General features: G+C 51.4%; 1 protein-coding gene across 5 annotated transcripts in view; it reads left to right on the forward strand.

Annotated features, from left to right (window-relative positions):
• Positions 1 to 8,602: 8,602 nt before the first annotated feature.
• Positions 8,603 to 24,930, forward strand: part of Slc38a10 (solute carrier family 38 member 10) — a 51,246-nt gene continuing 34,918 nt past the window's right edge. For 2 of the 5 annotated variants that reach the window (XM_075989870.1, XM_075989872.1), the window contains exons 1-6: positions 8,613 to 8,973; positions 12,134 to 12,251; positions 18,896 to 18,941; positions 19,756 to 19,849; positions 21,416 to 21,559; positions 22,610 to 22,734. In XM_075989870.1, the coding sequence (XP_075845985.1) occupies positions 8,875 to 8,973; positions 12,134 to 12,251; positions 18,896 to 18,941; positions 19,756 to 19,849; positions 21,416 to 21,559; positions 22,610 to 22,734 (626 nt within the window). In that variant the 5' untranslated portion in view covers positions 8,613 to 8,874. Of the gene's footprint in view, positions 8,974 to 12,133; positions 12,252 to 18,895; positions 18,942 to 19,755; positions 19,850 to 21,415; positions 21,560 to 22,609; positions 22,735 to 24,930 lie in introns of all 5 variants that reach the window. The other 3 variants (XM_075989869.1, XM_075989873.1, XM_075989871.1) reach the window with 3 other exon arrangements.

A 24,930-nucleotide genomic window follows, 5' to 3' on the forward strand; every position in this document is an offset into this window, starting at 1 on the left:
AAAAGGCAGTCCTTGGTTGGAGGCTCTGATCTTATTTATTTATTTATATTTATTATTTATCTTTGATTTTTCAGATCAGTATTTCTCTGTGTAGCCTGGCCATCTGGAATTTGCTCTATAGACCATGCTGACCTCAAACACAGAGATCAGCCTGCCTCTACCTTCTGAGTGCTGGGATGAAAGGTGTGTGCCACTACTGCCCAGCTTCTTTTTAATTTTTTAATATTTATTTTTTGTGTCTGTGTGTGTACCTGAGTGTATGTATACCACATGTATGCAGTGCCCCATGGAGGCCAGAAGAGGGCATCAGATTCGGAAGGAGTATTAAAGGCAGCTGTGAGTGACCTGACTTGGGTTCTGGGGATGAAACCCAGGTTCTGATGTGGGATTTCCCTCTGTGTGCTGTGATTACCATTGATTAATAAAGAAAGTTCTTTGGACCTATAGCAAGGCAGAACTTAGGTAGGTGGGGAAAACTAAACTGAATGCTAGGAGGAAGAAGGTGGAGTCAGAGAGAAGCCATGTAGTCGCTCCGGAGAGGAGACAGACGCTGGAACTTTACCCAGTAAGCTACAGCCATGTGACAATACACCGATTAATAGAAATGGGTTAAATTAATATGTAAGAGTTAGCCAATAAGAAGCTAGAGCTAATGGGCCAGCAGTGTTTTAAATAATATAGTTTCTGTGTGATTATTTCTGGGCTGAGCAGCCAGGAACCAACAAGCAGCCTCCTCCATCACTTGTCCTCTGCAAGAGAGTAAGTGTGTTCAACCACTTTCTACTGTGGGTCTAATTTCTTTTCTTTTCTTTCTTCAAGACAGGGTTTCTCTATGTAACAGTCCTGGCTGTCCTGGAACTTGCTTTGAAGACCAGGCTGGCCTCTAACTCACTGAGATCTGATTGCCTCTGCCTCCCAAGTGGTAGGATTAAAGGCGTGCACCACCACTGCCTAGCCCCGGTTCTGATTTCTTATGGAGCGGCACAGTCCATACTTAGAAAGTTATTAAGTGGATACCGGGAGGGAAAACGACTTGGCTCTGGGCAGACCCTTGCACAACCCTCTTCTGCTAGCGGATGCCCTAATTTTTCTCGAGGAGAATTCTAGAACGTAGGATGAAGATCTTATTTCTCCCGTAGCGGCTAGCTCTCTGTGGCTTGTCACCTCCTGAGGTGCTGAATGGGATTGTACTATTAAAGAAAAAACAAAAAAACTATACCAGGCGTAGTATGATTTCGAGGTTAGCCTGGTATACATAGTGAATGCCAGGACAGCCAGAAATACACAGTGAGACCCTGTCTTGAAAAACAAAAAACTAAAGCAAAAAAACAAAAACAAAAGAAGAAGAAGAAAGGAAGGAAAGAAGGAAGGAAGGAAAGAAGGAAGGAAGGAAAGAAGGAAGGAAAAGAAAGACAAAAAACAAAATAGGATCTCATGAAGTCAAGGCTGGCCTTGAACTTTTGATCCCTCCACCCCACCTCAATAATGCTGCTAGGGTTATAGACTTGAACACAATGCTCACTTGACTATCTTTCCCAGGCAGGGGAGACGCCACACTCAGCACATTTCCCTACGGCCTGAGATTCTCCTGGAAGGAGCTGTCTGTGTGCCCAGGAGTCCATAACCAACCAATTTCTGTCCTCTACTTAGTCATCTAACACTGGGGCTTTGTGGGCATATCCAAAAGGAAGGTTCGTTCCCTGCAGGGCTCCCTGTGAGACATAACAGACTGTCTGTCTGGAGACCCCACTATGGGGCACTGGGTTCTGCCTTGGGGACTGAAGGGGAATTCCTGACTATGAGAGGACCCTTGTAGCTGTGGGGTGTCTAGTGGGAAACAAGCAAGTGAGATACTGGGCTCACTTCCCTGCCGCTAGGACTCATATGTGACCCAGGCCTTTGCTGGTGGCAGATGTTCCATGGCTCCTGACTAAGCCACTAGGTGACATACCAGACAGAATACAGACCGGACAAGAGTCAGGGCAGGCCTGGCATAAATAATCTCCTGACATAGACTTTGCCGCTCCTAGGCCCCCTACCCACTGATCACACCCTGCCCTAAGCCTCCATACTTGCCACCTCCCCTGTTTCTCCAGCCCCGACCCCAGCGTCTTGGGGCCCTGTGTTCTCCAGGCTCCATCTGCTTTCCTATTCTGGCTCTCATACCAGCTCTATCTGCGTGGTCCTTGGCACATCTGGGGAGGCTGGGGAGCTGGGCCTGGGCCTGCTACATTCCTGCATACCTCCCTGGGGCTACTGTGCAGCCACCTTTGAGAGCAAGGGGAGGTGCAGGGAGCTCAGGGCTGCAGTTGCTGCTGCACAGGGACCTGGATGCAGCCCAACTGTGCCCCAGGACTCTCAGTTGTGTCTGCTTGATCCGTGGACCCCCATCATTGCCCCATCTCGCAGTCTAACAGTGAAGGGGCACCTGGAGAAGGCCTGAGGGTTTGACACCAGACGCTCTGACAGTGAGGATCCAGCAGACATTCAGGAATTCCCTCACAAGACTGGATTCTCTGAGGTCTAGCCAGCCACTCTGTACCATAGGGTCATTCCTTCCCTGGAGCTACAGGACTCAGGTTTTCTAGATGAGTCCTGACTGGGGCACAATTTTGTGGGAGACAGGAGAGCCAAGAGAGCTCTCTGCTCTTTGTAGATGGGATGAGCCAGAACTCAGCAGAATGAATCTTTCAAGGTCTGGAATATAGTTCAGTATAAAGTAGGTACCTAGCACAAGGTGAGACCCTTGGTGGGGTGGGGTGGGGGAGGAAGTGGGTAGGGACCCCAGGTTCTCCCCACCCACACCTCAGGAAACCTTGAGCAAGGCACGGGAGGCATCGGTAACCGGTTCTTTCTTAAATGCAGCTTCACGGTTTCCATCCACGGCCAGAGAGCCCTTGGGGCACTCCTGGACGTGTGTGTGTGTGTGTGTTGGGGGTGTCCACTATTACTTTCTGATCCCTCTATTCCACCCCACCGTCTGTGGTGCAGTTTGAGGAGTAGGAAGTCTCAGTTATGATTTTGTGATGTTTCCTCCCTGGCATTCCTGGGCCACAGGGTCCCTGGTGGGGGATGGGAGCAGGACACGGAGTGCATGCTGGATCTCAGCTATGACAACCAACCCCTCAAGCTCCGAGACCGAGGCTGGGCCAGGGTGGCCCAGCTGCCCCAGCCTGCTGCCCTAGCATGGGTAGGACTGAGGTTTCTGCTGGAAGCGGTATTTCTGGGCCACGGTTGTCCCTTGCTGAGGTTGTCAGGAGGAGAGTGCGCTCATACTCTGTCCTCTCCAAACCTGTGCCCCTGAGGCTCTGCCTCAAGACTCATGGCATCTGAATTTGCTGGGGCTGGGGCGGGGAGCTGAGATGGCACCCCTTCTCATCAGGATCTGTCTGCAGGAATCTCAGGGGCAGCTGCGTTTATGCACCGTGTTGTATCTCCGTGTCCAAGGAGCGGACGGCAGGCTGACTACACTGAGCCCAAGCCTTCTCCTTTCTCTCGCCTGGAATTTTAAGAAAAGGAGAAAAACATGTAGATGAAAGCAAAGCAGGTTTTCCATCTTGTGGAATTCCCAACGGCCCCCCACTAATTACAGCGTGATAATGGAAGGTTCAGGGGACATTTCTTCCTGGTGGCCAAGATTATAATCTGCAGCCTTTGTCTGAGCAGGGACATCTGCAAAGGTCACACTGTCAGGCTTCCCCTGTGTGGCTTTCTGGGTAGGAGTGGGGGAAGGCCACCCAAGCTCTCAGGCCCCACTTGGAAAGACAAAGACTTGCATCCTCTGGAACACAGCAACCTCCCACCCTCTGGGCCTGGCAAGGGCTTGCACCTTAACACCCCTGCAGAGGAGGCTGTTTAGGGCCCAATTCCCACTTCATTTGGAGGCCCAGGAAGTTGGGCCCCAAGGTCCTAGGCATTGCTCCAGACCAGCAGGATGGAGTCTGAAGGGTTAAAGGTGCATTCACTCTGTCCTCTTCTTCCCAAAGCACAGGGCACAGCCAGTGAGCAAGTGCACAGGGCAGCAGCCAAAGTCACTGGAAATGTGCTCAGTTTACGGAGAGGTTAGATGTGGGTGTCCCTACGGGGACGGCAACTGTAGAATCAGTGACCTGTGTGGTTAGAGCAATTTCTTAAGCTTCAGTTTCTCATCTATAGACATCGGGGAAGGACCCACCAGTGCAACTGGGGTGGAGGTGGGCTAGGCGGGGAGAGGATGCTGGGGACATCTTGGGGTGGACCGTGGACTGTGCAGGACACCTGCAGGGCCCTAGCTGGGGGTGTAAGGACGGAGACTAATGCTGGCTATCGTGGTGAGCAGAAGAGGCCCTGCAAAGCGAGGGCCAGTCCTAGAGAGGTGGACCTGTGCTGGTCAGCGTCCCATTACTGTGCAGTACATCCTGGATTACCAACCTGAAGGGTTTGTTTTTGGCTCCTGGTGTCAGGGGGTTCAGTCCATGGTCACTTGGCTTTGTTGCCTTGGCCTTGTGGGGTAAAGTCAGTCATAGTGTACCCCGAGACAAAAGGCATGTGCAGCCTTGCTTGGCTTTTTATGTGTTCTAGGGATTTGAACTCAAGTCCTCATGCTTAGTACCAAGACCTCTTACCTGTTAAACCATCTACCCGGGCTCTATTATATTTATTTATTGACTCATTCATTCATTCATTCATTCAGTGTGTGTGTGTGTGTGTGTACAGAGCATACATGTGCGTAGATCAGAGATCAGCTTTAAGCGTTATTTCTCAGGAGCCGTCCATCTTTAAAAGAATAAAAAATTTAAACTTTATGTTTCTGAGTGTTTTTCTCGCATGCGTCTGTGTGCACCATGTTTGTAATTCCCACAGAGGCCAGAGAGGGCGCTGGAATCCTTAGAACTGCTGTTACAGATGGCTGTGAGTAGCCATATGGGTGTTGGGAGTTGAACCTGGGTTCTTTGGAAGAGAGATTGGTTCTCTTAATCTCTGAGTCACCTACCCAACCCCACCTTGTGTTTCGAGATAGGGTCTTATTGTTTGAACTTCGGCACAAGTGGTTGCGCCCTAATCTGCTCTTTCAGCCAGCAATTGTGACTCCAGTTACCAGCTGGCTTCTCTAGAAGTGGCCTGGCTGCTCAGGTAGCCGCCTGGCAGGAATTCTGCTCCAGCAGGCACTGGCCCTGTTGCTGCCGCTAAAGGTAGCTTTAACTAAATCTCTATCGTTCTAATTATAAATAGGACTCGAGATTCAAAGACTGGGGTGAAAACCTACAAGCTCAGAGAGACCAAGAAGCAAATAGCAAACCTTCTCTCCTTGCTGGCTTCTTCAGCTCTGCCAAACCAGAAAAAGCTGCGACTCCTAATCCCTTTCTACTACTTCCTGTGTCTCTCTATCTCTCCCCATGCCCTCTGGTGCTCTGTGATTACTTTCTGTCAACTAGTTGCTCACTCAGCCTCCTGACCCAAGGTTAATTTTATTTAATTAACTTGGGGCTTACAGTGTGATCTAATATCCGCCCCCCTCCCCATCAGGGTCTCTCAGTAAACCTGATTTTAGTTCATTGACATAAATCCCAGGGATCTTCCCTCTGCCTCCCCGCTACTGGGGTTACACGCATGTGCCACCCCCACACTTCAGTAACTTTTTTACAATGGTGCTAGAGATTGAGCACAGCTACTCGTGCTCGCAAAGCAAACACTTTACTAACTGAGCTATTATTCCCCAGTTCCCAAGCCTCTTTGTTTTTATAAAGGTACCAGTCACACAGCAGGTAGCGAACACCTTAATTTAGAATGACCTGGTGACCTCATTTTAACTAAGGACATCTGCAAAGAACCAAGTTCCCGGAGAAGGTTGTATTCTGAGGTAACAAAGAATTCAGTGTGTGAATCCGGGGGTGCAGGTAGAGGCTCCTCATCAATGGTAGACCCTTGCAGACCGGATGGCAGGAAGCTTGGGGTGAGTCCTGTGGACAGGAGCCTGTCAATAAAACGCAGCAACCTTCCAGGAAAAGGACACAGCCCAAATCATGTCACAGGGGCAATTACAGGAGAAGAGCGCCTGGAAAATATGCACCCTTTAATTCCCAGAGCCCGTGAGAACATGTCCATGTGCTTTTGCATGCAGATTTTGCATATTTGAGGTGCTAGGCCCTGGAGACAGATTCTCTTGGATCATCTGACGATTGCAAGAAACCCTGAAATCAGAAAACTGCCCCCAGCTGAGCCAAAGATGTCATATAAAAGACTTGATTGTCTCTCCTTTGCTGCTAACTTGGAAGGTTGTGGTAGGAACCCCTGTACTAGGTACACTGGTAAATTCCTTCGGCTTTCAGTCAGCAAGAAAACGGCCCCAGACCTTAAGGAAGGAACCGAGCTCTGCCAACAGCCAAAGGAGCAGGAACCAGACTCTCCCCTGGGCTTCTGAGGGAACAAATCGTGCCAGCACTTTGATTTTAGTTCAGTGATACTGAACTGATTGCTGACTTCCAGAATCAAGAGATAATAACCTTGTAACCAGTTGCTAAAACTGTGTGTTCACAGTCACGTGCAGGTGGGCACACTTGTGTGAGGGTGTGTGCACGCATACCAGGTGTCTTCCTTCTCTTTGCCTTTTATGGCGCGTCAGCTTCTTACCTGAACCCAGCGTGTGTTGGTTTGGCTAATCTAACTAGCTATCTTGTTCTGGAGATCTCCTGTCTCTCTTGCCAGAGGGCTGGGATTACAGGCGGGCCTAGGGATCTGAACTCTGGTCCTATAGCACTGCTACATGCACTTTGACCCGCGAGTCCATCTCCCCAGCCCCTTGGTTACTGAATTTGCGATTGTCTGCTATAGCAACAATGAAAACCTAATGTGATGTTGGGAGACAGCAGACAAACCCGCACGGAGGCCACAGGGTTAGTTATCAAGTACATAAAAGAACTCAAAATTCCAAAAAACAAATTGCTAAAAAGAAAAAAAAAGCATGCATTTCACCAAAGAACAATGAATAGATGGTAAAAATATGAATAGATGATTAACCTTACTCGTGATTAGAAAGAAGAAATTCAAAGAACGAGATTCTGTTTGGTTCCTCAGATTGGACAAACTGATGGTGACAAGTGTTGGGGACACTACAGAGCTGGGGGCCCAGAGCCTAGAGCCCTTAGGCCAAATCGGGCAAGGCCTTGTTGTTATAAATAAAGTCTTACCTGCGTAGCCACCCACTTGTTTATGTTGCTTGTGGCAGTGTTTGAGCTACAGAACAGAATAGACCTTAACATCTGAGGGGCATACGACTCTTCCCAGGAGGCCATTCCCAAGGCAGTCCATTTCAGTGTTGAATTAATTGCTGTGCTGGGATCAAACCCAGGACCTAGTGCATGCAGGGCAAGTGCTGTGCTCCTGAGCTACTGTGGAAGGAAGAGGGGCAGTACCCATCCAACTTCAGCAAGACCAAGCGAGGTCATTATCATGCATGCTCTTGAGTCTGCAACTCTACTTCTAGGTTTACCTGAGACAAACTAACAGCCACACATTAATGGGACAAGTACAATTTCTGTTCACTTACAAAAAATGAATACAGACATTTATTTGTATTTAGATATACATTTATTTGTTTTCGATTACTCCTTACCCTGGTTTTTCCTCTCCCATCTGAGGAGAGTACAACTCTGTACCCAGAGGCTGCTCGCCTGATGCTTGAAGAATTTGCTCCTCGTCTAAGATGCATGCATGGCCTTGCGAGGGCGGCCTAGCGACTCTAGCCACTTGGAATTATTGTGGGATCTCTCAGACCTCAGATGCTGCCAGGTGCCAGTAACCCACAGACGCGATGGATGGATTTCTTTCTTCTCTAAGTCTCCTTAGTGTCCATTACTCCAGGAAGAATTATCAATAGTCCTTCAAGTCCAGAAGCCACCGTCTCTTGAAGTTCTAGCTTTCTCTGGTCTCTCCTCCCTTTCCTTTGCTTTTTTTCATATTAGGATAGCAGATTATTTCCTCTTGGTGCTCTGGGTACCAAGCAGACACATTCCCATGTTCCCTTCTACAAGTTGTTTGACTTTGGCGGAGTCTCTGATCCTCTCGGTGTCTCGGAGATTCATTCGTAGTAAAACACACATGCTAATTTTATCCCAATAAATTGGTTTTCAGTCTAGACAGTTACGGTTCCCGCCAACCGCGACCCAAAAATCCTTCCTGTGGGCTAAGACCTGAAAATAAACCCTTAAGATCCCACTTCTCACCCGGAGGTTAGTTCTTTAATTTCTCTCCTGTTCTTCCGGCAAGAGGCTGTGCCCCGCAAATCACTTGTCCTCCAGCGCCCCAGACTCCAGAGAAGGAGCAAAAGTTCATAGACTGAGCGTGGAACCCGGAACACTGACGTGTGGGCCCCGCCCTGACTCAGGGCCCGCCCACCGCAACAAACCCCGCCCATCACCTCCCACCGCCCCGCCGATCTAACCCCACGACCACGCCCATAAGCCCACAGGTCCCGCCCCTACACACCTCTTATTGGCTAGAGTTCATCCCGCCCCGCCTCAGGCTCCCACTCAAGCCACGCCTCCTCCCACCCAAGCTCCCTGCGTACACACACTCGCTTCTTGTTGGCTGGCGTCCCGCCTCATACCGCCCATGACACCGTCACTTCCTGGCAGCGGACACTTGGAAGGCGGAAGTTTGTGCGCCGGAGGCAGCGAAACGGAGCTGAGGTGTCGCTGGCGTTGCCTGCGGCTCTTCCGGGTCTCTGCTGCACTCCCGCGAGGTGGAGGCGGGAGCCTGGAACCATGGCTGTCAGGCAGCTGCGTAGCCTGGCAGGGTCTGGAGGCTGATCTCCGCGACGCCTGTCCACGGACCCCGTGCTGCGGGTGTAGGGTTAGCTAGGGTCGCGTTAGCTGTCCCGGCCCCCAGACCCTCAAAATGACCGCAGCTTCCACCTCCAAATGGGGGCTGATCACGAACGTCGTAAACAGCATCGTGGGGGTCAGCGTCCTCACCATGCCTTTCTGCTTCAAACAGGTGAGTCGGGATGGGGGGGGCCTTCGGTTTGAAGCGCTCGGCTGGTGGAAGCGTGTGTGAGCCCAGCGGGCAGGGAAGGGGCTCCCGGGCAACGTCCTCGCCGCGTGTTGTCGTCTGTATCTGTGCGCTCCGTGTCCACTAACAACACCCCACGGAAGGGCACACTGGAAGAGAAATTAGCGGATTAATGGTGTTTTTGTTCATCCTGTTGTTAAGTGACTCTGACCGACTGCACGGAAGCACGCCGGTCCTCGGCTCCGGCTTCCAACAGGGTTAATCAAGGTGATTTAAAGCATTGCCTAGGTTTGACTTCTTCTAAGAGCTCTGTTGCACAAACCCTGTACGTTTGGTCCGCTCTGTGCTTATACCACCCTAGTTGGAAAAACAGGCATACCGAAAAGTTTGGTGTTATTTCAGCGTTGAGCGCCACACGAAAAGATGGCCATTTCTACGTGGCTCTGTTTAATCTACCAATGCTTTGCGGAAGCCGATGGAAACGTCACATCGTGTAAAGACGTGGTGGGGCTTAGCCGTCTGCTCTCCACTCATTGATGCCACGTGTGCTGTGGTCCTCTGCTGTGGAGGCAGTGGGACCTCAGGGCAAAGACTCGCTACTTCCACCTGATGAACCGAAGAGGTGATGTGGAGAATGATTCTGTAATAGACGTTTGGAAGTGAAAATGGGTTGTTGATAATTTAATATTAGATTAAAACCACTTTGAATGTCTTCCATTTCACATCTCCAGGGTTAAAGAGAAAAAAATTTTTTTGATCCTCTGTATACTCTCCTGATTGAGACGGCATTGAGGTTCCCGTGTGGGGACTGATATGGTTGATGAATGTAGAAGGACAGAGCTAGACCCTCTGTGCTGTCATCTGTGTTGTGAACCCCAGTGTTGAGTCAGCCACTTCTGGGTGTTTCTGAAGTGTCTACGTGTCCCAGTGTCCATGGCAACTGGCCTGTCAGCAGAACTGCATCCTGGGATAGGGAGTGTTGGCTGGTTTCAAATCTCCACGTGAACCCTGTCATCTTTGCTGCCTGTCTGTGTAGTGTGACCCTTCCCTGGGCTCTGTGGTAGATGCCTGAGAAGGTAGATGTCCCGGGCCGTGGTGACTGAGCAGATTCGAGGCTGGACCATTGCTATGCATGGCTGCTAGGCCACTGCTGGAACCTGTGAAGATGAGCCACCTGGAGACTACTTGGAAAGAGCTTGAAATGTAGTAGGGGAGCCCGGTGTGCAAACCAAACTAGAAACAGTCACACCACTTGTGCCTGTCACCGGACTGGTATCTCCTCCAGGGACCTTGGGGCACAGCCATCTGATCCAGGGGAGAGAGTATTGGGGATGTGTGTATGTGTTAAAAAAAAAATCTAGGATTTAATGCTAATTTATTTAGTGATTCTGGCCATTTAAAAAAGAGAAACACTTTATGGTCATTCAGTGTGTAGAAAACAGCATACGCTTTTGGTGTACTCTTGAATTTTCATGAAGTGAAGGGAAATAGAGCACCTTGCTGTACACGAAGGAATCCCACCACGCTGGCACACTTACCAGTTGCTCCTGCCCGCCAGAGAACCACCACCTACCACGGGCTTGTGCCAGAGGTTGGTGGTTTGACCTGGAGGAGGTGGGATCATGTGTAGGAGTCAGCATCTGGTTGTCAGTTCATGTTGTGTGCAGACCACGCCTGTGTTCCTTTGGGAGACACGGATCTTGCCCTAGGGACCTAGGGGGTGAGGGTGGGGAGGCTGCCAGCACAGGTGTCCTCCGCAGTGTTTGGAGCCATACTGGTGAGAATTGGGTGTTACCTTGTGGTTTGTTGTTTATTTATTTGTTTATTTATTTTTAGCAGTTTCAGCTTTGTGGCCAACTGAGTAGAAAGTACAGGAAACTTTCTTCCCAGTTCCCCTTTTGGTAGCAGATTGAACTGGTCTAGTGGTGTTTTGTCTTGTTTAATTTTTTTATTTTGTTTATTTATTTTTTAAATATTTTGTAGTGTTGAAACTCTGATCCCAGGCAAACATTCTAGTGCTGAGCTGCACCCTCAGATCACTGATGTCGAGACAGGATTTCCTCTGTGTAGCCCCGCTGTCTTGAACTTTATCTGACGACCAGGCTGGCCTCAAATTCACAGACATTCTCCTGCCTTTGCCTGCCTCCTGAGTGCTGGGATTAATGGCATGTGCCACCACCAACTGGCTTTTTTTTTTTTTTTGAAACAGGGTCTCACCATATAGCCCTGGCTAGCCTGGTTTTGGCTATGTAGACCAGGATGGTCTCAAACCCACAGAGAGGGTTTTGTCCTCTGAGTCCTGGGATTAAGACTGTGGACCATCATGCCTGGCCCAGACCCCTGATGCCTTGAGTGTTAAGAGTTATTGAGGGTTAGTTTTCTTGCACCTGTTTCAGGGTGTGGTTTCTTGGGTTTTGATGTATGCATACAGTAGTGTTACTACTGTGGTCAGGACATGGAACAGAGTTCTGTCATCCCCAAATGTCACCTCTGCCCCTCTCTAGTCAGCAGCTCTCCCTCCCTCAGCTGCACGACATGTTGTCTGTCCCCACTATTAGTCTTTCCTGTATATGTGACAACACACTGTACACTGCCTTCCTGGCCCCTTCTCTCCTACAGCGTGGTGTATCCGTGCCATGGAAGGGTTGGGGGTTCTAGACCGAAATGCTAAGTGACATTTCTCTGCATGGCTGGGCTACTTGTTTTTCCATCACCTTTGAAGGCCATGGGCTTGCTTTCTTGTTTCAGGGTTATGGCTACTAAACTCACTGCAGATGTACAGGTTTGTGTGTGGACATTTCATTTCTGTTAGGGGAAAGGCCTGAGAGTTCGGTTTATAAGGAAGGTACACTCATTCCTAGTCCTTCTAGACCATGTGAGCTGGGTGTAGGGAGCATGGGCTGCTCGCTGACGGTCTCACCTGGTTGACCTGGGACTAACAAGCCTCTTTTAAAACAGTACTCCATGTTCGGGCTTGTATTTTAGGGAACCGTTTTCAGGTGCCACCCACGGGAAGTCAGGGCCTCCCATGGATGCAGACGGAGCAGTGAGGTCCTGCATGAGCACCGACTGCTATGGGTGTATGAACTGGAGACTTGAAGAAGGTCTGATTTTGCAAATGTGTCTTTTTCTCTCCACCCTACAGTGTGGCATCGTCCTGGGGGCCCTGCTCTTGGTCTTCTGCTCCTGGATGACACACCAGTCATGCATGTTCTTGGTGAAGTCGGCCAGCCTGAGCAAGAGGAGAACCTATGCTGGCCTGGGTAAGGCCCGACTTTCAGCGTGCTGGCGAAGGCGATTATTCTTTCTTGGGGAGTCTAGGGAAATCTTATTCCTCTGGTTTAGTTATTGTTCTTCTATTTCTTCTTCTTTTTTTCTTTTTTTTTGAGACAGGTTTCTGTATAGCTTTGGAGCCTGTCCTGGAACTAGCTCTTATAGGCCAGGCTGGCCTCGAACTCACAGAGATCCACTTGCCTCTGCCTCCCGAGTGCTGAGATTAAAGGCATGTGTCACCACTGCCCGGCCCTTCTATTTCCTCTAAGGAGTTTTTTGTTTTGTTTTGTTTTTACGAGACCTAGAACTTGCTCTGTAGACCAGGCTAGCCTTGAACTCACAGAGATCCTCCTGGCTTCGTCTCCCAAGTGCTGGGATTAAAGGTGTGCGCCACCACACTCCGGTTTTTTTTGTTTTTTTTGTTTTTAATTTTAATGCAAAGTGGGCATGATGGTGCCTGTCTGGTAATCCTAGCACTTGGTAGGGAAAGGCAGGAAGATGAGACATTCAAGGCCATCCTATGCTTGGCTTCACAGCCTGTTTGAGGCCAGCTTGGGCTCTGTGAAACGAAGTCAGGGCTGGTGAGATGGTACGTCAGTTGCTGCACAAGCCTGGCAGCCTGAGTTCAATGCCTGGAACCACACACAGGTGATAGCGGTAGGAGGTGAGCACCAGCTCCACAGATGTCGTCTGACTTACACGTCCAGCATGGCCCAAATACAGACATACATATGCACACACCATAATGACTACAACTAGAGAGGGTTTCTCTGTGTAACAGTCCTGGCTGTCCTGAAACTTGCTGTGTAGATCAGGCTGGCCTAGAACTCACAGAGACCTACTTGCCTTATATATATATATTAATATATATATATATAAATATATATATTAATTTTATTTCATATATATATATATATATATATGAAAGAAAATTAAAGCCACTTATTTTTTTCCTTTCCTTGTATTTTCTTTTTTTTTTTAATTGTTTTTTGTTTTATTTTGAACTATGGACCTTATCCATAGTTTTGATTTGGTTTTTTAAGACAGGTTTCCCAGTAGCTATGGAGCCAGTCCTGGAACTCGCTCTGTAGACCAGGCTGGCCTCAAACTCACAGAGATCCGCCTGCCTCTGCCTCCTAAGTCCAGGGCTTAAAGGTGTGCGCCACCACCGCCATGCCGTTTTTATTGAGCTATATATATTTTTCTCTGCTACCCTCTCTCCTCCCCCTCCCTGCCTTTGCTGTTTAAGTATTGAATAAAATAATTTTTTAAAACTTACAATTAATAACACTGTTCAAAAAGTTAAAAAAACAAAAAAACCCTGGCCGTCACAACTTAAATCCTAGTACTTAGGAGGCAGAGACAGGTGGATCTCTGAGTTTGGGGCCAGCCTGGTCTACAGAGTGAATTTCAGGACAGCCAGGGCTTCACAGAGAAATCATGTCTCAGAAGTGAACCGAGGCGAAGGGTACAAGCAACAGGCCTCTTTCTCGCCCTTGCACTCCTGCCTCTTTTGCACAGACAGATGCAATACCTGCCCTCCAGGTCCGGTAGACTCACTGTCCCTTAGCCTTCTGCTGCCTCTAGCTCCCAGTACCCTGAACCCTTCCTTGGGGTTGCTGAAAGGAACACCTCCAACTCCTAGAACTCCACGGTGGACGCCCTTCAGTCAGCTGTGGCAGGGACTCGGTGCCCACGGTGGACGCCCTTCAGTCAGGTGTGGCTGGGGCTTGGTGTCCACGGTAGACGCTCTTCAGTCAGCTCTTCAGTCAGCTGTGGCTGGGGCTCGGTGCCCACGGTGGACGCCCTTCAGTCAGCTGTGGCTGGGGCTCGGTGTCCACGGTGGACGCCCTTCAGTCAGCTGTGGCTGGGGCTCGGTGTCCACGGTGGACGCCCTTCAGTCAGCTGTGGCGGGGGCTCGGCGCCCATCTGCCCGAGGGGTAGGCTTTTCCCCCAGGACTGGTGATTGCGTTCTGTCCGTCTAGATCTTTTCAGTTAAGCAGTTTCACCCACAGGACTAAATGCTGCACTCCGCTTTTCTCTGGGTAGTTTGGGTTCAAGGGCACTGAGGGTGCCTTTGCTTCTTTCTGCCCACCAGGTTTGGACTTTCTTGCTGTCCAGCTCATTCTGAGATTCCTTGACCTGGGGGTCAGAGGGCCACTCTTCTGCTGTTGGAACTCGTGGGGGACAGTGAGAAGGAAATTCCCGGCCTCCTGGGGATGTTCCTGGCCCCCAGCCAGCCTCTGGACCGCTGTTCTTACCTGGCCTCTGTCCAGTGAGGAAAACGGTGCAGGGTTTGGAGTGAATGAGATGAAGTTGTTCTTGAGAACCGAATTGGAAGTGCAGAGAGAGGCGGGAGGGGCCACACCTCCACCTGTCCTCTTCTGGAGGTGCACAGATGGGCTTCTGCAGTGTGGCCGCTTTTTTCTTCCCAGCATGCTTTGCAGTGGCACCAGTACCCTGATGTCCACTCCTGGCCTCAGAACCCAAGGGATGAGTTCCTTCTCTATTGAGTTGACAGTGGTTTTCTCTTTTCCTGTCACTTGAGGAAGTGAGGTTTGTCAGTGGAACTTGATCCACACTGAGGCAGCCAGTTCTGCCTACCAGGACGCAGGGGTGAGATGGATGGGCATGCCCTTGGTGGTAGGGAGCCATGTTGCAGTGTGTGTTCCTTTCCCTCTGAGATCTCTGTCCATGTTTTGTAGCTGGGGTTCCAGCTCCTGTGTCCTCAAAGAAGACGTGAGGCCCTGGGCTGGGGAAGCCATGGCTTCTTACATTTGGCCGGCCAGCCAGTCATTCTTCGAAAGTCCCTGAGAGCTCAAACTGGTTTGTCTAGATGTGGGAGATGGAGGGAAAATTGTCAAATGGACACCTAAACGCTGGCTTCCTAGGGCTCGGGCTTTGATTGACTATGTGGTAACTTACTGGAAACAATAGAATCTAAATTCCCAGTAGTCTGACTTGTGCTTTTTTTTTTTCTTCCTTTTTTCTGTTCTTTTGAGACACAGTTTCTCTGTGTAGCCCTGGCTATTTTAGAACTCACTCTGTAGACTAGGCCGGCCTTGAACTCAGAAATCTGCCTGCTTCTGCCTCCTGAGTGCTGGGATTAAAGGTGTGCGCCACCACTGCCCAGATCTTGGACAACGTGGCTTAGTTGTGTGGGCTCCATGTGAGTCTCTTAGACTTTCAGTCTCTTTCCTGGGCCCTCAGTCTCCCAGGACCCCAGATAGTTCTGTGGGCCCTCAGAGCTCTCTGAACCCCTAGACAATTCCTTGGAATCCTGGTCTCCCTGGTCCCAGTTTCTAGGTCCCCAGACAGTCTTCAGGGCTGTCAGCTCAGCACTGTTTACCTTTGTCTATGAGGCGGTGTAACTAGGTGTGTGGGGGCCAGAGCAGCAGGGAGGAGGGTCTCCTGTGCCTCTTCCTGCCATGGCCGGCCCTACCAGCAGTGTGGAGCTCTCTCCCGTGTCCTTTGTCCTCTTGTTGGGCCAGGAGTCCCTGTGTGCTTATGCTATCACCTGTCAGGGTGCTCGGACAGTGAGGCCCTCATTCCCTCAAGGTATAGCAGACCCGACAGATGGCCTCTGTCTGGATGCATGAGAGGACCCTGGTTCGGGTCACAGACTGAGGCTCTGTAGATGAGGTGCGCAGATGGCCTGTGTCCTCATGTGGAGGCCATGGATGAAGGTGAAGAATGTCCAGGGTAGTGGGCGTGTCTTCAGCAGGAGCCTGTTAACCATTTGTGCTGCAGGGGAGTCTGGGGACCTTTCTCTCACATGGGCTCCTTTGCATTTAAGTCTTAGGTGTCACCAGCTGTGGCAGTGGCCGCTCTTATCTGACAGACACCTTCCCCTCCAGCCCTGGAGAATGATGTCTACAGGGTGGAGAGCCACAGCACAGTGGGGGTTGTTGGTGATTTGGGCACCAGTTTGTTCTTGCTGTTGCGATTGTCGGGTGGCTTCTGTGCCCAGCTTGTCACGGTCCACATGGCCTTTTGAGTTCATCTCATTTCAGAAGGTGTATTAGGGTTGCTAGTGCATGATAAAGCACCTTGGCCAAATCAGCTTGGCGAGGAAATGGTTTATTTTATCTTTCTGGTTTTCTGAGACAGGGTTTCTCTGTAACTTTGGAACCTGTCATGGAACTTGCTCTATAAACCAGGCTGGACTTGAACTCACAGAGATCCACCCGTCTATGCCTTCTGAGTGAAGGGATGAAAGGTGTGCGCCACTGCCCGCCCCGTGGGCGTGTTTTATTTTACAACTCTCAGGTTGTCTCTATCACTGAGGGAAGTCTGGGCAGGGACTGAAGCAGAGACCATGGTGGGTGCTCCTTACTGGCTTGCTGAGTCTGCTTTCTTATACAGTTCAGGACTGCGTGTCCGGTGTGTCACCACCCACAGTGAGCTGGGTCCTCCCACATCAATCGTTGACTAAGCAAATGCCCTCAGACTTACTGCGGGAAATCTGATGGAGGCATTTTCTCGACTGAGAGTCCTTCTCCTAGATGTCGTTGTGTCAAGTTGACAAAAAAAAACCCAACCATGATGGAAGATAACAGAGACACACCAGGGACTCCTGGGACACTCGAGCTTTAGACCCTGCCCTGGGAGTGTGTGCTCTGGCGGGGGACGCCACCTCTCTAGCAGTGGAAACTGTGTTCCAGTCCCCTGGCGTCTGGAGTTTTCCACGTCAGTTGTGGATGTTGCTGGAGCTGTGTCTCCATGACTCCTGGTCAGTGTGCATCTCAGTCTTCGTGGGCCTAGAGTGGTACCTGCAAGGGCATGCTGGGTCAGTGTCTCTTGCACGTCCTTGAGTGCCGTGGCCTATGTACCTGCCCTTTGGGCTGGTGAGCAAGACTGCCAAGTGGAGCTCTCTGACACCTGGTTTTTTATGCTGCCCTAGCCTCCTGGAGCTAAAGGTGTTTACTGTGCACCTGCCCAGTTCTGCTGGCCCCGTGCCCATGCTACAGTGGGGATCCTTCTTCAAGGCTGTTCCTCCTACACTGTGCCAGGAGTGGCTTAGTTAAAGTCACTGGCCAGCCTTCCCTGCCTTGTATTGCCCTAGTCATGAACAGCAGCCTCTTTCCTGCCTCTTCTGTGTCCCATCTTGAATAGCACTTCTTTCTCGCTTTGCTGTTGCTGGATATTGTGGGCAGGTGGAGGTAGAATCAGTTCTGCCTGGTGTCCTGTGGCCCTGTTTCTTAGGAAAGTTAGGGACAGGCATGGTGGGCAGAAAGCCTGGTCTTGGGCTGGGCCCTGTTGAGAGTGGTCTGGGAGAAGAGAGCGCTAGCTCCCTCTGGTCTTTTGGCTAGCTGATGACGGGAAGCATGTGTGTTCTGGAATTTTCTAGGGCAGGCTGTTCTGTATTTGAAGTGTGCAGTAAGAAGGCTTTGAGAGTGGCCGTTGGAATGACTGTGTCCTGTGCTGAGTGTTCTGGCCCAGGGCTTGGAGGGTGTCCTTTGACATGACAGGCAGCTGTGAATATCATCGCCTCTGGAGTTTAGTTTTTTGAAATTCTTGGTCTAGACCTTGGGTAACTTTCTGAACTGGGTTTGATGGGTATGCTAGGTTCTTTCCCAACTGAGTCTGGGAAAGGCCAGAGTGACCCCTGGAGGCCGAAGTCTTTGTTGTTCCCAGGCCAGGCTGAGGCTGGTGCCAACTGTCTGGCTTCTGCCAACTCTGCCTCCTCCTCAGTTAAAAGTAGCACGGATTTTGTTTGGTTCATTCATACCCAGTGGATGTGTGTTTCCTGCTGCTCAGCCTCAGAGGACTGCTGGCCCAGAGTGAGGGAGGAAATGGGCAGGAAGCTGGGGCTGTGACAAGGTTGAGGCCATCCTGTCACATGCGCTGCCTTTGGCTGCTCCCAGAAGAACAGAACTTCCCTTTGCCCTCATCTGGCTGGACTATGGGGAAAGCACTGGGTGACCGGATATCTGCTAAGGTCCTACGAAGGACCTTGTTGAGTCAGCTTTTGATTTCTCCTCTGCTGGAAACAGTTTTGGGTCAGGAGTGAAAGACAGAGCCCCTTCTCCTGGCGACACTGCTGTGCCATGCATGTTGGCCATGATCAGCGTCCTTTTACTGGCTGGCCTGGGCGCTGGCGAGTCTCAGAGCTCCTGTTCCTTCCTCCCGGAGCATCATGCTTGCAAAGGCTCCATTTTCTGTGAATCATAACCAGAGGACAAATACGAAGCCCTTGGCAGTATCCCTGTGATGCAGGGCACAAGTACCAGTTCTAGAGCAGGGTTGAACCTCCTGGGCCCCTCTTGTGGTCTCCCTCTTCCCCTGCCTTTAAATGGGGCTGTATTGGCACTGCTCCAAGCAGGCTACTCCAGCTGCCGTGGGCAGAACGCACTACTTTAGGGTCCTGGGTTCCTCTCCTCCTCTTAAAATCTCACGTGAAACAACGGCGAAAACCCCTGCCCATGCTTCCTTTGCTTTGTTCTGGTTCACGTTGTTTTATTTGAGGTTGGCAGTCCTAAAAAAGTCTAGGGACTAGAGTTTTAATGTATTTCCTTATCCACGAAACTTCTAGCTTACGATGCTTGTCGAACTTCATCCACAGCTTTCCTCGGCAGCTTTTTTACCAGTCTTTCTCACTGTGGATTGAGCTTTCTTCTCTTCTCTTTCCCAGCGTTCCATGCCTACGGCAAGGCCGGGAAGATGCTGGTGGAGACCAGGTAAGCAGTGAGCCGTGTGGGGTCCCACCCCTCTTCCTGCAGCAGTGGAGGGGCTGGAGCTGTTGGGAAGCAAGCGGCTGCTTCCCCTTGTGGCTTGACTCACCACTTCTGCCATGCTCCTGAAGAGTTACTTAGAGAATAGCTGGAATCCCTTCACTGTACCCCGAAATGATAGCTGTCAAAGCTGAAAGCCGTAGTTAAGTCTTGCTGAGACTTAGTACGTGAGAATGGGAAACTTGGCGAGCATAGCGAAACGTTTCTCCTGGTATAGCTAATCTCAGTGCTGTTCTTTAAACTGTGTCCCCAACTCTCCTGCAGAAGGGAGGCACTAAACTGAAATGTCACATTGTTTTCATTGAGAGTAAAATTTTATGAGTTGAAAAAATTGTCGGGGAATTACACTTTTAGGCTTCTAAATCAGGGAATTGTAAAAACAGAAGAAAATATTTTTTGGAAGCAGCTGATTATTCCTTTAACTTGTCTGACATCACTGTGAGTTTTTGTTGCACCTGGAAGACTTTCTGAAGCTCCTGTGGTAGGAAATTAGGGTACCCCGCAGAGAATAGTTGAGGGTGACTCAGTAGTCACCCCCAGTGCAATGGAGAGAGCCCCAAACAGCCAGCCCTGTGCGTGTGGACATATAAAACTGCCTCTTACTCAGCCAGTTTTCTGGCAGTGCCATGTCGGCACAGCTCTGCCCCAGGTGCCAGGCTGGCTGCGCCTGGGTCGTGCGTCTTGCAAAGGTGCTGTGTTCTCATCACCAAGCAGCGCTTTCTTTCAAGTCGATCCCAAAGCCTGGTTTCTGTCTTTGCAGCATGATTGGGCTGATGCTGGGGACCTGCATTACCTTCTACGTCGTGATTGGTGACTTGGGCTCCAACTTCTTTGCTCCACTGATTGGATTACGGGTAAGGCACTGTTAGCTGTCTGGTCTGTTTAAATGCTTGTGGTTGCCGCCCAGTGTCTCCTCTTCTGAAACCAGCTGAGACCAGTGTATGTGGCCCAGAGAAACTTCCCATGCCTGCCAACTGTTACTCAGGTTCCTGGCCTGGATTTCAGAGACTTTACTGGGGTAGTGTCTGAGAGGCTCCAGGAGAGGGAAAGCAGGCTGTGAGACAGCCTGTAGTGTGAGGGGCGGGAAGGAGGAGAGGCATGACAGGTCACACTGCTGTGCAGCTCAGGGGCCTCAGCCTTCCGCTGCTGCCCATCAAATGGCAAAAGAGGCCAGGTCCTCATGTGGCTGCTGTGCTTGGCCGTTGACAGTACGCTGAGTCAGGGAGCTGAGTCACCACCCTGCTGAGGAAGGCGTGAAGACACTGCCAATCCGGGCCTATGACGTAGCTCTGTGCATTCTCCAAACCTGCCGTTCCCTGTCCCTGGCGGACCCCACCTGTGAACTCTGCCCCACATGGTCTTCCTCCCCTACTGGGCAACAGCTGTGGCCAGTGAGTGGCTAGGGAGGGTGCACATGGCCCTGGAGGGTCTCTCCTGTGAGAGTCCTTCACACCTGTTTACCAGATATGACGATGGTAGAGATGGATTTAGTTTGTAAAGATGACAGCTGAGGGGAGGCCCTACTCTGGAATGCAATGTGTTGGATTTACACGGTGCTGGAGAAGTTTTCAGTGAGTGTCCTGTGAGCCTAGCCCTGGTCTGTGTTCTGAAGGTATCTGCCCAGTTTGCTTTCCATCCCCCCACTCTTCCTGTGGGTCCAGCGGAGCTACGGAGCAGACCCTCACACAGATGCTTGGGTCCTTTCTCAAAACCTCCTGACCTGTGCTGGGGCCAGGCATCTGAGAGACTTGCAGGACGGACAGTATTTCCCTCTGCAGCCTTGCAAGCCTGTCTGCCTCTTGCTCCCACGCTCAGCCGTGGGGTTGTTTTGGATACGCAGGCATTTGTAGCTGGAGAGTGGATGCTTCAAGGGTTTGGCAGAGTTCTTCACCTGCACCTGTGCCGTCAGCTGTGCAGAAGGACCCCGTCCCGGAAGTCAGAGTGCTGGCTGCAGCTGACTTAGATGGTAGATATCCCCAGACCTTTGCTTGCTGGCAGATGCTGTCTGGGGTTTTGCGATGAGTTTTCTGGATCAGAATTTCCTTCTGCAGCAGAGTTGGCTCTGAGTTATGTGGAGAAGTGGTGGTTCCTTCCCCCAACCCTGGGCGCTAGCTGTGCAGGGAATGCCCAGAGCAGGATGGTTCCTGCCTGCTCTTGTGTAACAGGGGAGTCTCATTGTGCAGCTTGGCTGGTCCACACCGGGGCCAGAGGTGGTTAGCACTTAGGTCCACATGGCACAGCTGCTGGGAGGGGAGCTTTCAGAGTGACATGCCAGGCTTGACCCCGCCACCTTCTGTGTAAGGCCTCAAGGTGCTCTTCGGCCTGCAGCGGCTCCTGTCCTGGCGCCACTGGCAAGCTGAGCCTTGATAGCGAGTAAGCTCAGGCCGCAGACCCAGAGGACTCTGCCGGTTCCCTTCCAGGTGACCAACAGCTTCCGCGTGTTCCTGCTCTTCACAGTGTCCCTGTGCATCGTGCTCCCGCTCAGCCTGCAGAGGAACGTGATGGCCTCTATCCAGTCCTTCAGCGCCATGGCGCTCCTCTTCTACACCATCTTCATGTTTGTGGTGAGCGCCACACACACTGCTAAGGGGGTGTCAGTGGCTTAGCCCTTCCTGTAACCTTAAGCGTTCATGCCTGAGTCTGGGGCAGCTATCAGCTACCTGTGGGGATGGGAGGGGGGACTCCGAGTCTTACAAGATGAGTTACTGTCATGTCACGGAGGCCGTATGTGTGTCCGATAGTGAGCATCTGAAGCGGGGCAGTTGAACAGCAGGACCAGGGGCTCTGAGACCACATCTCTCTATCAAGGCTCTGGAAAATGCAAGTGTAGCGGCTGTGTGTTTTATGGGAAGATCTTTCATGTGGAACATGTAACCAGATGTATGATGCCACCATGGTGGCATTTGTCATTTTCCTAAAAGCTTTGTGGAGGACAGCGTGGAAGATGACGTGTGGGGACCTCCGAGAGGGTCCTCACCCATTGCTGCCCGATCTCGCTGAACCCACAGGACTCCTTTTCACTGGCCAGGGGAGAAGCCGCCCCTCCTGAGAGCAGGGTCATGTGTCCTTGCAGGAGGTCTGTACTGATGGAGGCTGTAGATTTCTCACTGCAGCCGTGGCCTGCCAGTGCCCCTCACCCGCCCAGTGACAGTTAACTCCTCACTCAGGTAGCCACATCCTCAGTGGCTGACCTCCTAGAAGATGACTGTGTCTGCCTGGGTCAGGGTGAGGAGAGGGAGGACATGCCCTATGAAGAGGTCTGCATTCTGTTATTTGAGAGAGACATCAGGGCTGGGATGGTGAGTGAGGTTTTGCTTCTGTCTCCACTGAGAGACCTGACAGGAGGAGCTCCACCAAGTGCAGAGAAAGCCCGGCAGCCGGGTTCACCCCTCAGCAGTGCTCAGCTTGAGGTATGGACTGAGTATGAGCCAGGGTCCAGAGAATCAGATAAGGGGTGTCCCTGCCCTTACACACAGCTCAGCTTACAGAACAAGCCATCTCTAATGTAGAGAGGAGCTGCGTGTCTCCTGCCTCCTCTGAGGCATGCTGTCTGTCTAGTGGGCAGAGCTACACACTGACTACTGACCCTATGCCCTTGTTTCTCCTCGGTCTAGATTGTGCTGTCCTCCCTCAAGCATGGCCTCTTCAGTGGGCAGTGGCTGCAGCGGGTCAGCTACATCCGCTGGGAGGGCATTTTCCGCTGCGTCCCCATCTTCGGCATGTCCTTTGCCTGTCAGTCGTAAGTGCCACTGAGTGGAGGGGTGGGTATGAGGATGTGGAGGGGTGGAGAGCCCTGCTTTGCTTGTTTCTTGGGTTGCTTACTCCTGACCACTGAGGAATGATGACTTTTTCTAGTGGCCTGTTTCGTTTCCTCTAGGCTGAAGGAGAGTTTGTGCTCTCTTGGGAGTGAACTCTGCTGGACTAGCTGGCGAGGGCACCTAGTTTCCCAGCTCCCACGGGAGGAGAGCTGGCTATGGGGTGCGGCAGCAACCCAGCCATCTGATTGTGCAGAGTCCCAAGGGTTTTGCCAGAATTTAGCTGTTCTTCTTCCACAAACATTGACTTCAGGCTGCTGCTCGGATGGCTGAGGCTGTGTATGCAGGCGGGCGCTGGCATGTGGAGCTCTGTGAGCACAGAACGGGCTGCTCCACCATCGCAGCCGTGCTACCTTCCCCATCAGGGTGGCAGGAGCTTGTGACGCTTGCCCGGGTGGGAACAGTACGTGTAAATGTGACATCAGTGGGAAAAGACCATCGGCATGTGTGCTGGGGGGCTGGCAGAGAAGCCCCCCCTCCTGTGGTGTCAGTGAGCATGTCTTGTGCCAATCGTAAACCAGTGTGACAGAAAATTTGCTCACACTGCTGTGTTTACACCCACATGCGAGTTCCAAATCGTCATTCCCACTCACCGGCTCCCTCTTGGCAGCTCTGCCTCCGCCAGACGAGCTCCAGCCTCGCTGTGTAATGTCCCCATTATCGTCGGTGACAGAAGTTACATTCTTGTGCAGCGTACCTAGTTACCACTTGTCCCTTCTGCCTGCGTGTTTGCTTTTCAGAAAACAAGCCTACGGTTGGGCTTCTTTGGCGGTGGCCACCTAGCAGGCCGCGCACATCTGTGGGGTTGGTTCTCAGTGCAAATGACGGGTTCCTGGAGTGTGGACGCCCGCCACTGTCTAAGTGCAGGGTCCATCTTCCTTCCACGAAGGCCTGGGCTCATAAGTGTGCTCTCTTCTGCGCTGGTCACCTGCCGTTCCCAGGCTATAAGCCCTGGAGTGTTTGCTAGGTGAGGTGACAAGAGTTCTTCCCCAGTAGGCCTGTCCCTCCTGGGATGGCAGCCAGTGGCCCCCTTGCCTTCTGCCTGGTATAGTTCTTGCTGTCATCATCTGACCCTTTGATCTTTCTTGGTGGTCAGTGAATCTTGTGTTACTCAGAACCTTGATCATGGGTCTGGAGAAATGTCCACATAGGACGCAGAAAGCCTCGGTAGAAGAGAGTGCACCCAGAGATCTCACTTGCAGCCTAGGAGTAGTGAGGGCACCTCAAGAGTTGTGTGGTGCCACAGAAGCTGCTCTCTGTAGAGGGGGGTGAGGTGGGAGGGCAGCTGGGACCCAGTGGAAGCCTATGGGTCAGCTTTCTCTCTGTGTGAGGCACATCCACCGTGTCCCAGCACCGCAGTGCCCTGGCCTGTGTGTGCGTGTGTGTCTGTGTGTATGCACACATGCATCTGTGTGTGTGCACGTGTGTCCGGGTCAGCCAGAGGAGCTGTTGCTGGCCTCCGAGCTGAGACAGGGCTCATGCGCTAGCTTCCCTTCACTGCCCCTGAAGCTGTGTGGAGTGCGGCTGCCTCGTTTCCTCCTGGCTGACGACTCTGGTGGCCTCTTATGCTGAGGTTGACTTGGAAGCCTGGGGTAGACGGGATTGCAGCCTTGCCCTCCCACTTATTCTTGCTTGCTTTTTGATCAAGCTGGTTTGTCTCTTTGTTTTTCTTGGACTTTTTGAAGACATTTTTGGGCATGGCTCCACTGATCCTTGTGCCGATCTGTTATTGGTTGCTGGTTTCCAGCATGCAGATGTCTGGTTGCACACATGCGCAGACCCATTTGCCTGGTTGTTCCTAGTCCGACTTCCTTAGTGCCTTTGATCTTGTCCCGGAAAGCTATAGCCACCTGGGAAGTGCATGAGGGTGGCTACCAGGTTTTCCTCCTGTTCTAACTTAATTCTTTATGTGGTGTCCTGACCCGAGCCTTCTCAAACGCAGCTCCTGCTTCTCCTCTTAGGTCCTTTCTCCGGCCTTGGCTCCCCACACCTTGCAGGTGCCCCGGTTCTGTATGTGCTTATATGCTCCTCAGTGTTTTTTTTTTTTTTTTTTGGTCCCAAGTCCTCAGACATGCTGTTTTCAGAGTGAGAACCTTCATGAGGTTATCCCTGTCCTGCCA

Source organism: Microtus pennsylvanicus, chromosome 11 (genome assembly GCF_037038515.1).
Source record: "Microtus pennsylvanicus isolate mMicPen1 chromosome 11, mMicPen1.hap1, whole genome shotgun sequence".
Lineage (NCBI taxonomy): Eukaryota > Metazoa > Chordata > Mammalia > Rodentia > Cricetidae > Microtus > Microtus pennsylvanicus.